At 42.3% G+C, this 14,602-nt stretch overlaps 2 protein-coding genes across 2 annotated transcripts; both read left to right on the plus strand.

Annotated features, from left to right (window-relative positions):
• Positions 1-871: 871 nt before the first annotated feature.
• tbcc (tubulin folding cofactor C) lies at positions 872-3,237 on the plus strand. Its single transcript, XM_030078630.1, has one exon. It carries the CDS (start codon positions 945-947, stop codon positions 1,983-1,985), a length of 1,041 nt encoding a protein of 346 aa, XP_029934490.1. The 5' UTR covers positions 872-944; the 3' UTR covers positions 1,986-3,237.
• Positions 3,238-4,482: 1,245 nt separating this feature from the next.
• prph2a (peripherin 2a (retinal degeneration, slow)) lies at positions 4,483-10,854 on the plus strand. The gene is made up of 3 exons (XM_030078631.1): positions 4,483-5,501; positions 7,499-7,745; positions 9,422-10,854. The coding sequence occupies exons 1-3, from the start codon at positions 4,921-4,923 to the stop codon at positions 9,626-9,628; spliced, it is 1,035 nt and encodes a 344-aa protein (XP_029934491.1). The 5' UTR covers positions 4,483-4,920; the 3' UTR covers positions 9,629-10,854.
• Positions 10,855-14,602: the final 3,748 nt, after the last annotated feature.

Genomic DNA, 14,602 nt, shown 5'->3' on the forward strand with positions numbered 1-14,602 from the left:
GTAGCGTATTACCAAAAAAAGAAAAAGAAAAAGGAAAAAAAGAAAATGGAAAAAGGTGGCCCTTATTACCTTGATACACCAAAGGCACAACATGTACACTGAGATTAGAATATATATGTTTTTTTCAGAATCACATTTTACTTCTGTTGCTGTCTTATAGTTTATTTTATTTCATGTTCTAATGGTCTGTGTAAAATGTGGTGTACTGCTTATGGACCCCCAGGTTTGGCCGCATTCATTTATACCTTCTCTATCCATTTGAGTCTCTCCCTCTCTACTTCAGTGCTATTCAAAGGGGGCTTTATTGGCACGGGAAACACGTTTACATTGTCAAAGCAAGTGTGAAATAAAACCCAAAAAGTGTATAACAGTGGAATTGCTTATACATACAGAGACAGATGTATATAGATAACAAAATGATTAAAATGTTTTTTTTTTCTTTTAATTCCTTCACACTGAGTTGCAATATACAAAATAAACAAAAATGCATAGATATACAAATAACTGGGAAATAGTCAAAAACTGCAGCTTTTTTGTTTAACGATTATATTTGAAGACATATTTATGTATGTATGGTGAGAATCTCTCTCTCTCTGTCTCTCTCTCACTCGTGTGTGTGTGTGTGTGTGTGTGTGTGTGTGTGTGTGTGTGTGTGTGTGTGTGTGTGTGTGTGTGTGTGTGTGTGTGTATACTGCAGTGCTGAGATGCAAAATAGTACATTTGTCATTTTTGTCATCCAAGACTTAATTCGAGCTCGCCATAAAACGTGGTGTGAAGTTGTAAAACAGGGATTTCCTGGAAACTTGCTGGTTCACGCTTCCGCCAATAACACGGTAGAATGAAGTTAAGCCGCTGGTCATTTCCGCCAATGAAAGCCCCGGTTGCTGCGGGGTGACGTTATCACTTCCGCATCACTCCGGCAACAAACAACCGAGCGGTGCAACATGGACGTGACGGCTGTGGATCTGCGGGGATATGGACATGCAGAAGAAAGCAGCGCTGTCAAAATCCCGGAGCGGCTGCTGAAGCGGGACCAGGCGAGGACGGAGGATGTCGAGCGGAGAAGGGAAGCAAAGGAGAGCCAGTCTGTCCCGGAGGATAAGAGGGGCTTTTTCTCCGACACCTTCAGCAGGGAGCGGGCGGCCATCGAGGAGCTGCTGGCCGGCTGTCCTGCAGCTGACCGGGCCGCCGCAGCCCAAACCCTGGAGGAGGCGACGACCAAAACACAGCGGCTGCAGAAATTTCTCAACGACAGCATGGTGTTTCTGACGCAGTACGAGCTGAGACAAGCCCAGGCGTCCCTGCAGAAACTTCAAACCTCCCTCACTGACAAGAGAGAGGAGGCCCTGCCCAAAAAGAAGTTTGCCTTTAAATCTCGCAGTAAAGTGAAGGAGGAGGCGGCTGCACCTGTGTCAGACACACCCTCACCTGGTGACACACCTGCAGACTCGGGCACTACCAAGGTAGATGGAAGTGTAAACTCTGAGCAGTGTGGTTTCTCCAACATGGACAGTATGGTGCTGACTCTGCCGGCTGAGGAGATCCTGAAACGGGATGTTCTGCTGACTCACCTCACTAACTGTAAGGTCCGTCTGTTCGGCTCCCCCAGCACGCTGCACATCAAGCACATCAGCGGCTGCGAGGTCCTGTGTGGGCCGGTGTCCAGCTCTGTATTTGTTGACGATTGTAGAAACAGCACACTGGCCTTCCCCTGCCAGCAGCTGCGGACCCACAACACCACCGACACTCAGGTGTACCTGCACGTCACCAGCCGGGCCATCATAGAGGACTGTCACGGGGTGAGCTTCGCCCCATTTTCCTGGTCCTACCCGACCCTGGATGAGGACTTCAGCTTATCCGGCCTGGACCGGGACAGGAACAACTGGACCCAGGTGGATGACTTCAACTGGCTCGCTGCAGGGACACCTTCCCCTAACTGGACTGTAATCCCAGATGCAGACAGAAAAACCAGCTGGGACCCTTAGATTACAAATTTCAGAATACCTAGTGTGCCAAAGTAGCATGATGATGAAATGAAGTAATTTTTTTTTTTCCAGTTCCATATAGCCAGACAGAGCCCATAGCCTTTGTATTCCATGTTATTCCACAAGCATCAGTTGGTTCAAATAAAGTTTTAATCTTTAGCCAATGATTTTAATTTTTTTTTTTTTTTTTTTTTTTTTTGGTAAAAATGTTTATTAAATTCTGGTAGATGCTATTACCTGTTAAAACTGACAAAAGACAGTTTGTATGGTAAAAGGTTTAAGCTACCCTATGCAAAATTATCAGCTTACTAAATCCTAAAATGGGGCTGTAATGCAGAGGAGCATCCAATCCCCATCAGCTGAGGTGTAGTGAGACTCAGAGAGGGCTGGACTCACCAATAATAGATCTTTTCCCTCATCCAATTCTTTTCTATTGTTTGATGTACAACAAACGCAAAGCAGCAGGGTGGGTAAATGTAAGCTTCTTGTGTGCACTTTACTGACTTTTCACACAATTTTAGTCCAAATAAAAGGAACTGATTTCTTTTTGGGAGTAGGGACTTTTTTGGGAGTAGGAATGGATATGCAAATCTTCTTGTATTAGCAGAATATTCACTCCAGATATTGAAGTTGGCAGAGTAGCGATGACAGGTATAATCGGACACCTACATGTGAAGTTGTTGGCTGGGCTGCAGGCAGAGGATTAAACACTGACCTCATGTTAAGCATTTTCAAGCGTTCACGCCTGGAGGTGTGGCTGGCTCAGTGGAGGCTTACCTGGTCCATTAATCATGCACCAGAATACAATATCAAAAAGCATGCTTGTTTGAAATAATGAGTGCAAGCCTTGTGCATCGTTGGCCACAAAGTACTACTTGCTATCAGGTCTGTAGTTTTCACACACTGATTTTTGTTGTTTCCATGTTTCAGCTGCAAAGCAATTCAGAAATGTCATTGAATTTTTTTTTTTTTTTTTTTTTTTTCAAAAATATGAAACCTTTAACTTGTGAAATTAATAAATTAGTTCTAATTGAGGAAATCATTTCAAACTGCTGTGATGCAGCTACAAAGGCCACAAATACTCAGCACTGTGGTCTTTGTGAGAGCAGGTCTGAATGGACAGAGCACAAAGCCTGGGCTGAACTTTGCTGTCATCCATGGGCTGATATTACAGAATGTAATTATATCTAGTCTTGAGTTTTCTAATAACTTACTGAATAATGTTGCAAATAAAGAGTCTGGCTGTTCAACACAATTGAATGGAATGATCTTTGTCATTATACTCAGGCAGAATGAAATTTCACATGGCTTCTGTTAATGTAGTTGAAAAGAAACAAATAGCAGCAGTACTGGAAAAACAGCAGTAATCATAGAAGCAGTAATAATAATAGCAGTACCTTAATAAATAGAAAACAGGTGTTATCTTATTTTTTAACAAAGTGGCATTTGTGCAAGTCGATTTTTTAAAAAATGTAAGACAGCTTAAAAAGAAGAGATTCCAAAAAATAAAAGGCAAGCAAACAAAAAGGACTAGATTACATAAATTTTCATATTTCCATGTTTACACATTTGCACAGTTACAGTGACCAAGGGAGGAGGTACATGTGTACACATTCGGTGTGTTTGTCAGTGTCATATGTGTGTGTGTGTATGTGTATCAGATCTTAATTTGTCTGTGTGTGTGTGTGTGTATGTGTGTGTGTGTGTGTGTGTGTGTGTGTGTGTGTGTGTGTGTGTGCTCTTGTGAGGCTGTTGTGATTTTTTAGGCTAATTATAGTGCTTGACCTCCAACTCTATTTCATTTGCGCAGAGCTTGAATATTTGTAATAATCTGAATTACATTATGATGCTTTAGGAGTCAGAATACAAGCCATCAGGCAGAGGCATGATCATTTTGGTCAACATAAGCATGTGGTGCGTTTCTGTGCCAGACAGGCTGTTGATTGTGACAGCCAAGTACTTGGATTGCTACTGGCAACAAGGTCATTATGGAGTGCATTTAAATTTAATTGATTAACTTATGTGCCATTGAGTGTAACTATTCCTTGAGTTATACATCCACACATATAATTTACCTTTTGGGCTGGTGCTTGTTTTTATTATAAATAAATTATTCAAATGTGCACACACACTGAATGGATGAATATGTGAGCCTGTTATTTCTGTGACTGGGTTACTAGGGCTTCGGTAACACAGCCCGCTGGTTTTACTGTGGAAACTTCCTGTAGCTCAGTCTGTGAATGGGTATGTCACATTATTAGCTCCACTTTCATTTCAAAGTCTTGGTTAACCAATACCTACCATCATTACAGGTCCTGGTGTGTTCAATTGAGGCGACCATGACCACGTGAACACTCAAACCAATTATTGCCCCTGGCAGCAGCTTACGATCAGGCTCATCTGTGTAGAGGGATTTTTGTAAATTGGATCAGGCTGCTTACTAGGGCTTAGCATGACGTACTGCAACTTTGAGTTTAATCATGAGGATCCTCGGCAATCCTCCACCTCTCTAAGAGACAGGAACACCACGATTAGCTTGCCCTGCATGATCTTATCACGTTAAGGAGGGAAATCTTTGGTTAAAATTGGGTAAAAATACAACTTGATGAAGTTAGGACATTCTGGCACAATGGGAGAGGAGATGGCCTTGAAAAAATAACCGCTGTGATCCTTCAGGATCCCCCGGTTTCTTCATCTCTGCTCTTTTGATGTGGGATGGATTACAGGCTGAGCTGACTCTCCTGCACTCTTGGACCCGCCAGAGGAGACCCTGATCACATAGAGAGAAGGAAGTGTGACCTGAGGCTGCAAGTTGGAGCATTCAGGAGAAGTTATTTAAACTAAGAGTTAAATCTTAGAGATCTTGGAGGTCCTGCTATTGTAGCTTGTCTTTGGTTCTCTTTTTCATTGGCAAGGACACATCTGAAGTTGAACAATGGCTTTGATGAAGGTCAAGTTTGATCTGAAAAAGCGAGTGAAGCTTGCCCAGACAGTCTGGTTCATGTACTGGTTTTCTGTGATGGCTGGTGTGCTGCTCCTGACCATGGGCCTGTTCTTTAAGATCGAGCTGCGTAAGCGCTCAGAACTCATGGACAACAACGAGAGCCACTTCTTGCCCAACCTGCTCATAGGTGTGGGTCTAATAGCCTCTGGCATGAATGCATTTGGAGGCAAAATCTGCTACGACTCCCTGGACCCTTCCAAGTTTGTGAAGTGGAAGCCCATGTTGAAGCCCTTCCTGATTTCCTGTGTGGGGTTCAATGGTTTGCTACTTCTGACAGCAATGCTGTGTTTCTTGATGAGGATCCCTCTGCAGTTCACCCTGGCTGAGGGTCTGAAGAACGGCATGAAGTACTACAAGGACACGGACACACCAGGGCGCTGCTACATGAAGAGGACCCTGGACACGATGCAGATGGAGTTTCGCTGCTGTGGAAATGACAACTACAGAGATTGGTTTGTGATTCAGTGGGTTAGCAACCGCTACCTGGACTTCAGCGCAAAGGAGGTCAAAGAGTGAGTGGCATATCAATAATCAACTAAATCCCCTATGATAACCATTATGAGTTAAAGAGTATACTGTAGATGAGCAGCCATTATGAAAGACACAGTTACAGTGGACAGCATCAGTTCTTCACTTGCTCTCTGTTTGATATTTTATGTGATTTATCGAGTTAGATTATCCTTTTCGCTTTTAAGAGACTCGAGTCTCCATGTGTTAAGATCTGTTCGAGCTGGGGTGTTTTAGATGGTGTCTTTGTAAAGTTAGGGCACATTATAAGTGGATTTGAGGCTAGGGAGGGTCAGAGCAAGTGCATTTTTCACTTTCCTCCTCCGTCTATGGGTTTGGGGGGGTGGGAGTGCACAAGAGGTTACTAGGCAGTTTTATGGATAATGGGAGGAAGAGCTTTGGTGATTAGGTACAAAAAAAGATATGGGGGTGAGAGGGTGGGGGGTGGGATTAAATTGTTGAGTGATTCTTAAATAATATAAGGCCACTTTGTGTGTACCTGTTTGGGTCTATACTGGTTTTAAAAATGGTTATCAATCGGCTGCATGTGGAAAGTTGTAAAGAGACAGATTTTAGTCCATGTCTAAAATCTTTGAAAGATCGCACTGCGTTCTTAGTGGCTAATCTACCGGATTACATTACCATGCCCTTTAAGAATTAATGTCCCATCCAATCAGCACAGGTCCTGGCAACACTCTCAGAATAGCCGTGCCTGCTGACTGGTCAATAGAGCATGTTGGAGGCAGAGATTTGCCAATAATCATAAGCGATGATGGCCCAGTGACCGTGAAATTGACCAATGCTAGGCCATTAGAACAGTAATTGTCCAATACTCAGTTGTGCTGATACCATTACTGTTAAACAAGTACTGCCTAGAGCTGTTAGCACAGTAGTGACATTTCCAAAAAAAAAAAAAAGGCATGTGTTAATGACCCATTTAAATCTGTTCAAAGTTTCACTGCCTTTTGAGTCTTTTCCTATCAAGCAAATTGGCTTTTGTAAGATCTTTGTATTTGTGTTTGATTAGTGTCCATTAGTATTCTGCACTTGTCAGCTTCACAACTATTCTCTTGTAATATTCATTAAATGTTATTTGGTTTGTGAAGCAGAATTGTTGTCAGGAATCACTGATCCATATCTGTCACTCTCACCTCTTAGTGATCCAATTACACCGCTCTTTCCATTGCCCTACAACTGTCAGTCAGAGTTGAGATCCTCTCTTCAGACTGAGCATACACACAGCTATTTCCATTTGTGCATGTCTGCACACACTCTTGTCATCAAAAGCATGGATAACATTTGTGAACAGGATCTCTTGCACTTCAGCCAGTGGGTCAGTGCTAAAAGTTATGACAACCAGTTTAATGTAGTTGTCAGAGGTCAAAGGTGAAACCCAGAGCAGCCCATACGCACCGTTCACATTAGTCTAGTAAACAAACAGGTTCAGAGAAAAATTTGTGTTAAGACCTTAAATTTTTATATCAAACCACTATTTTACTATCAAACTATCTGTACTGAGTGTCATTATAATTGTGTATGTGACCCATCCATGTGTCTATTCAGTCATGCTGGCTGCAGAAAAATGAATCAAACTGTGTAAGAGTGTGTTGTTTCAAATTATTGATGCTAATGTAATATACTTTTGCATTATGTATTTTAGTGCTCTATAACTGTACACAAAAGCAGCAGAAACCCTGTTCAAGATTATATGCTCTTCCATGATCTTCAGACAATTTCATGGCTGACTCATTAGCTTCAGAAAGATAAATTATGCAATAATCTACACTAACAGCTTGTTAAGATCACACATTATAATTTGTAGTTATTTTTTGTAGCATAAAGTCTGACTTGATTTTTACCTGTGCTAAGTATTTGAGTGGCAAATGTACTCCACTGATGGTTTAAGTACAGCATGGCAAAGCCTTGACCCTAATCCAGCTCATATTCACCTCTGACCCATCATAACGTGGCACTAATATGAGACTTAACCTGATCTTTTCAGCCGCATTGGTAGCAACGTGGATGGGCAGTATCTGATGGATGGAGTTCCCTTTAGCTGCTGCAACCCCGCCTCCCCTCGGCCCTGCATCCAGCTCCAGATGACCAACAACTCGGCCCACTACAGCTACGACCACTACACCGAGGAGCTCAATGTCTGGAAGCGTGGCTGCCGCGAGGCTCTGCTGTCGTACTACGGAGGCATGATGAACACCATCGGGGCACTGGTGATGCTGGTTACTCTGGTGCAGGTCAGGGCAGAGAAAATCCCTTGAAAAATAAATCACACAGTGAACAAAGCTAGTATATCCTCACACCTCATGTTCAACAAATTAGTTAAATATTCCAATTCATATCACCATGTTACACTTGAAGAAATTAATTAAACATTGCTACCAACAACACCTCCATGTCATCAAATGTCCCATTTAACAGTTGAACGAAATGTTTAACCTGTTCCCAATACAGTGAGCAGGAAAACAGTGAACTTGTTTGGGGGGGTCAAGTAAGGACTTAGGATAGCCTGGTTTTGAGAGGTGAGAAAAACAAGGCAAGTGAGGTGAAGAGTCTGGGTCTAAACATGCAAAGCCCCACTGTCATTACTGTTAACCACATGCTCCCTTTGTGTCTACACCACCCACACTATGAGCGATATCCACTTATTGCATCCTCTTTGCCAACACCTCTATCCTCTTGCCTTACTGTGAGGTTGCCCTGCATCACCTTTGGCTGGTTTGACAGTTTACCTCACTTGCTACTTTCTACCCAAAGAGTAATCCTGTGGCAGACATATGGTACGTCTCCTCTCCACCTATCCCCTCAGCCTCCACTGGCCACATGTTCTATTGGCATGAAGGCCCAAGAGCCTGCCTACCATAACACAGAAAAGCAACAGATGTACACACAAATCCATGAAGTGGTACTGAAGTTGGTTCAAGTACCGTCAAGTAGCAAATGGTCCAATTGAGATAACCCCTCTGTCCTAGAGCTCCTGCAGGTAAAACTGTTTACCTTGTTCTAAAATCATGGATGTGGGCTAAATCTCCAGAGGCTGATCAGAGATACAGTCTGAGGAATCCTAGACTTAACAATAGTTATGCAAGCGTCTCTGTGTTGACACAGATAGTGGGCTCAGAGGTGCAGTAACGGGTTAATCTAGGGGGTGGAGACAAATACAGACCCACTTCTGGAACTCTAACTCCGGAAGCAAAGTGACCGACCAGTCACGCTCTCAACTGACTCTGGGACAGCGAAAAACTAGAGCAACTTTTCTAATGATATATAGGTCACAGACTAATCCAAGAACTTCCTCTACTGTCTAAAGGAAGAGTTAATTTCTTAATATTAAAATTTTAATAAAATTGTTGCAATAATTTTTGATTTACGACCCTCAAAGGATGCCCTAAAAAGTGAAATGGCCCTTGACTGGAAAAAGGTTCCTCAGCCCTGCTGTAGATCCGTAGACATTCAAACCTTTTCTGGTTTTATAATAATGATGATGATGATGATGATGATCAATATTTATTGTTCCTTATTTTGTTAGATTTGATAGTTAACTCATTTAGTTAAGCTTGGTAGTAATATGTTCTTTAAATTTAATGGCATTATTGCATTTGAATAATTTAAGTTCAGTTAAATTTGGTCACCCACCTGTGTCAAATATGGCCTTCCACATCTTGTCCTATGATCACACAGGGCTTTGCACAACATTTTTGAGCAGTTTGGTCAGTCCTGGAGTTTTGTTGTTTTGTTTTGTGTATTTTCACATAAAATAGGCTCTCTTAGTTTACTGCATTAAAGTCTGTGCCCTGGTGCAGTAACCTTTAGTCCATCACAGGATGATACGATTGATTTGAATGAATTCTGAGGGGCAGACTCAGGTTTAACTTCTTATGCGATGTGTGACGGACACTCCTTTCCTCCGCAGGTCGCTGTAACAGTAGGCCTGCAGTACGTGAACACCTCCCTGTCCACCCTGGCTAACCCAGAGGACCCAGAGAGTGAGAGCGAGGGCTGGATCTTGGAGAAGACAGTCAAGGAGACGTTCACTGACATCATGGACAAGATGAAGGCCATGGGCAAAGGCAACCAGGTGGAGGAGGGGGGTGAGGCACCAGTTGCCACGGTGAGCTGAGCGAGCCCCTCCAGCAAAAACTGACACTCCCACCTGGTGAGGAGAAGAAGAGGAAGTGTGAGATTGCTACTTTTTTCTACCAACATTTAATCTGTAGATACAGTACACATATTTGGCTTTCATAAGGACTAAAATCTGCGAACATATGGACTCCTCCTCACAAATGGACTCCTTTACAAATGGACTCCTTTCATAAATAATATTCATATGTATAGAAATAACTAATACGATGAGCTGTTGGGTATGAATTTGAATTCCCATTTTCCCCAACCACCTCAGGAGAAACATTCATACACTCTCACAGGTCCCATGTTTCCTTCACAGCTTACTATTCTGTAGATTCACTGTCTGGTGTCTCATACTCTTTGGCTTTGGCTTTTTAATTAAATTTTCTTTTGCTCCTATTTACATAACAAAGTGCAAAATAGCACAACGATAAATCACCTAAATGTTATAATATGACTTCATAAAATGTTCCCTTTGTATTTTTGTCAGATAAAGTTTGGTGAGGAGAACAGGCACTTGTATGGGGATGGTGGTTGCTATGCAACCCCCCCTCCCATGGAGCCAGAGGTACAGTTGAAAGATATTTATAGCCCAAGAAAGTGTTTTATTTTTGTTGACTTGTCTATAGAGCTCTGGCTGGTAGCTGATATATAGATAAAGAAAACAAATTAAATCCCCCACTCCCCCCTTTTTATACTCCAGTCCATCATTGTCCAATGAAAGCTGGATGTGCTCCTGAGATGGAGTGGAAATATGGAGGAAATGTTGTGCCACCATTTCACCCCATGTACAATCTGTTTGTGTCAATTTTGAAGCACAGGGTTGGAGGGAGAGGCCAATTGCGGGGAAAGTGGGTGGGCCCAGGAGGGAACCAGGGGCAACTCCAAAACTGTGGAGGACAATTGAGATTGGCAGCTAAATCTTGGCTCCTGACCCCTGTGCTGTGAACTCAGATCCTCTTTGAGGTTTCCCTTGTGCACACAGCAGTGTCAGTATATTCCACACTCACACACATATAGTCTTAACAATTGGGTTGCTGTCTTTGTACATAGTGTAGAAATGATGAAAAATAACTTTTTTTAATAATGTAATTAATCCAAATCTTTTATTTCAATCAATGTAAAATTTGTTTTGCCATATGAACTATTTCTCTGTTTTCGTAGAAAGGTGATGACGACGCTGCTGGTTGTGTACATGAATAAAGGATTGTAGTGAAGTGGTTCAAGTATAAAATAATATTGGTGTGTTGATTCAACCTTGAGTAGGAAGAAGCGGGGATCAGGAGGCAAAGCGCCCTGTGAGCGCAGCGGGATTCCTGATTAAGTCAATAGGATAAGGCCTATTATGGCATTACCGCATTCACATGGTCATAGGATGACACCTCACATGTCCAATGTAAGGACAAGTGTTAGTGTGCGTGCATGTGTGTGTGTGTGTGTGTGTGTGTGGTGGGTGGGTGTGTGTGTGTGTGTGCGTGTGTGTGAGTGTGTGTGCGTGTGTGTGTGTGTGCGTGTGTGTGTGTGTGTGTGTGTGTGTGTGTGTGTGTGTGTGTGCGTGCACTCTTGCATGTGCAAACAGCACTGAATGTACATGTACTTGTGTGCGACTGTTTTTTTGATGCACAAATGTTCTGGAATTGCCTATTTTCCGTGATTTCATCCACACTTTCCTTGCCTCTGTGTCCTCAATTTGCTCCGGGATAAGATCTGATTTCAGAGCATGTGGCTAACGAATCCTTTGATCTTGTCAATCTGATTACTGATAAATGACAACCAGCGAGGACTCCATTATCTCAAAACAATCTTCCTCTACAAAAGATAACAAGTTAGTTCCACATATTCTGCAACAAACATGGGCAGGAGGAGCCATGATATGTGATCCAGCGTGGCTTAGTTAGAGCAGATGGAAGAGAGTGGTGAAGAGTCAGCAGGAACGGTAAAGAGGCCAACTCTGCACGGTATTTTTGTTGGCCCAAAGCACATAACCAGTGCTGAGAAGATAAGAAGCCTAAGAGGATTTAGATTAGCATGAGTCCCTACACCAGGTGAGCAGGTGATGTCCTACTGCAGGACATACGTCATGGAGGGACACACAGAGAAAGAGAGGGAATTAAACAAGAGAAAGTAAAGATCATAGAGATTTTTTGAGGCAAAACGAAAGTGCCGAATGTTAACTCTCCTCTCAGTGAGACTAAATATCAGGCTTGGATCAGCTTAAATAAGGGATCTGAACAGAGGGTTTCCTCAATACTAAAAAGTACTAAAAAATACTTTATATGTCAAAATCAAAATGAAGCAACATTCTCCCTATTATTCTGCACGTAAGGATGACAGTTGTTGTTAATGGAGAAATATAACTCAAGAAAGTTTCCCCAGGGATTCTGAATTAATTGTTTGAGCCTATAGTTATTCATTTAAAATAACTGATTTGATCGGTATTTAGGACTAGCTGATCTCAGTTTAGTTTAATCCACAAATTTGGTATCCTTGCATCCTTGGTTGTATTAGTCAAAATAAATCTGAAGTTAAGGCAGCACCTCTTTTCCCCTGCCACTCTCCAAATCCCACCTACCCTTCAACAACACCCCCACCTCCCACTCAAAGCTTTCTCCTGGGTTAACATTTGCAGGCCGAAACTGAACTTGAGTGGGATTAGAAGTATGGTTAGGATTAACTGTTGGTGTCAGTATCAGCTTTCAAAAATCCATATCTGTCACACCCCTAATTAAAGTTGGTGACACTTGTGCCTGTGCTCAAAACATCTTCTGGCATGACCAAACAAGTCTGTAAATGCATGAGTTGTAGCACTGCAGCAGTAACATTGTTTTAGGAGCTGTGAATTTGTACCATTTTACTTTGTTTTACAAAATGGTGATTAACCAAATTAACGATTAATGGAATAGCCATTGCTCTTGTTGTGGCTGGATTCCTGTTCATAAAAAAGAGAATCATATAACTTGATTGCCATGGAGCTAACATCTCAACAGTCCTGTAATCAGAAAGCATGATCTGCTGCCAGCGTCCCCTGTGCCCCATTCAGAGACTGTATTCTGCTGCTCTCTGTTGGTGATTGCAGGTATCTTTTTTTTTTTTTTTTTTTTGCTTGTAAGAAACCTGTCAAACTCAGATTGAGACAAAAACATCCTGACAAAGTGGCTTTCCCATTTTATACATGGTTAGATTCCCAACCTGCATCTTCTGGTGTCAGAAAATGTAGAGCAGATATGCATTAATCAGCTTCACTCGTGATGACTGAAGTTTTAGTAACTGAGCTCCTTATTTGTTTACGGTCAATACTTTGATCAACCTTTATTTGTCTCCACTGATATCATTCATTTAAGAGCACACATTTTTATCACATTTTCTCTGTGTTCTTTGCCAATCAAGTTGGCATGCATCAGACACTGAGCCAGTCTCTCACCTCAACAGTGCCACTTACATCAAGGTACCACAAGGGGGTGTCTCTCCAAAATTGAAAATGTGCCTCCTGCATTCATTTAGCAGTTGCAACAAAATTACACCCACAGCTAGAAAAGTTTTTTTTTAAAAAAAAAAAAAAAAAAAAAAAAAGGAAGAAAGAAAAGAAGAAGAAGAAAATTCATTACTTGGACTTGCTCCTCACTCAAACAAAAGCCATATATGACAAAGCAGCAGATTTCTTCCATATACTATGATGTGAATTTACAAATAGGACCCATTTTATACTGAGGCCCATTCTCAGACGGATGCTGGCCACATTCTCAAACTGAAACTGGCAACACGCCAGTACCAGTTTGAGAAAACTAAGCCAAAATGAGCCAAAACTGCTTCCAGCAACAAAATTATCACTTTCCCACAGCAGAGGGGGAAAAAAGGAGGAAACACTGGAAGTGATAAGTGTGTCTATCCCTGTGGATGGAGGAATTGAGAATTGAGTGTATGGATGGATAGATAAACAGGTGGAATAGATTGGTGGTCCAGGAGATAGACAACAAATCAGGTATGCATCCAGATACATTTGATTAATTAATTCATGTAGACTGTTAATAATACATAACAGTAGCTGCTTTGATGAATATATGCACATTTCAGGCATATATTAATTATTTACAGTGATAATGAAAGTGCAATTACAGTAGAATCTTTATAATGAAAGGGTGAATGACATCTATATTGTAATATTAATAGAGGTTTACCGGTTGACCTTGAGTTTTCAAACGTCAGAGGCATTATGACAGTGTGCGGCCTCTGGTTCACGGCACACAAATTGGTCCAACAGCTATCACTTCTCACTTTAAACTTCACCATGGCTGAATAAATATGGAGGACAGAAAGGAAAGCAGAGTGAGGGAGAGAGAGAGCGAGAGAGAGGCCTGTGACTGGTAGATGTGTGGACTGCTCAGAGGGGCATTGTTAGAGCCATGAGAGGACAATGCACTGCCCCCGCCCTGAATGCTCGCCATACCAGCTGGCTAGCCATTACCAACACTACTGCCCCATTACAATTCCTGCAGCCACCTCCCCAAGCCCTGACACACACACTGCATGCCCACACACCCTCAATCATATGCTTAGTCTTATATAGGGCTAAAAACACACATGGTATGATTGTTTCTAAGAATGCAGTGCAGTGAGTGCCTTGCCGTGGAAGGGGGCACAAATGTGGAGTTGGGTCTCCCATAGACATTCACTGTACTGTCTTAGAGTTGAACAGAGGGGAGACAGAGTGGGAGGCCAGTGCCTGACAAAGGGCTGAAGTCAAGGCATGCATGGGCACACAAGTCACACACACACACGTTGTGTTCGCTGGTGTGTGTGCGTGTGTGTGTGTGTGTGTGTGTGCGTGCGTGCAATGTGGGGCGCGCACATGTGTGTGATTTACAACAAGTTAAGTATAGAGCCTAGCACCTATCTGTCCCTTCAGCAATTCAGTGACATTAAGCCACCCAGAAAGAACAAACGCAATCTCACACCATCATATTATTTTAGG

This window comes from Myripristis murdjan, chromosome 19 (genome assembly GCF_902150065.1).
Source record: "Myripristis murdjan chromosome 19, fMyrMur1.1, whole genome shotgun sequence".
Taxonomy (NCBI): domain Eukaryota; kingdom Metazoa; phylum Chordata; class Actinopteri; order Holocentriformes; family Holocentridae; genus Myripristis; species Myripristis murdjan.

Coding starts and splice junctions, on each gene's coding strand:
- tbcc (XM_030078630.1), top strand. CDS start 945: ATGGACGTGACGGCTGTGGATCTGCGGGGATATGGACATGCAGAAGAA.
- prph2a (XM_030078631.1), top strand. CDS start 4,921: ATGGCTTTGATGAAGGTCAAGTTTGATCTGAAAAAGCGAGTGAAGCTT. Junction 5,502..7,498: donor AGCGCAAAGGAGGTCAAAGA/GTGAGTGGCATA, acceptor TGATCTTTTCAG/CCGCATTGGTAGCAACGTGG. Junction 7,746..9,421: donor TGCTGGTTACTCTGGTGCAG/GTCAGGGCAGAG, acceptor TTTCCTCCGCAG/GTCGCTGTAACAGTAGGCCT.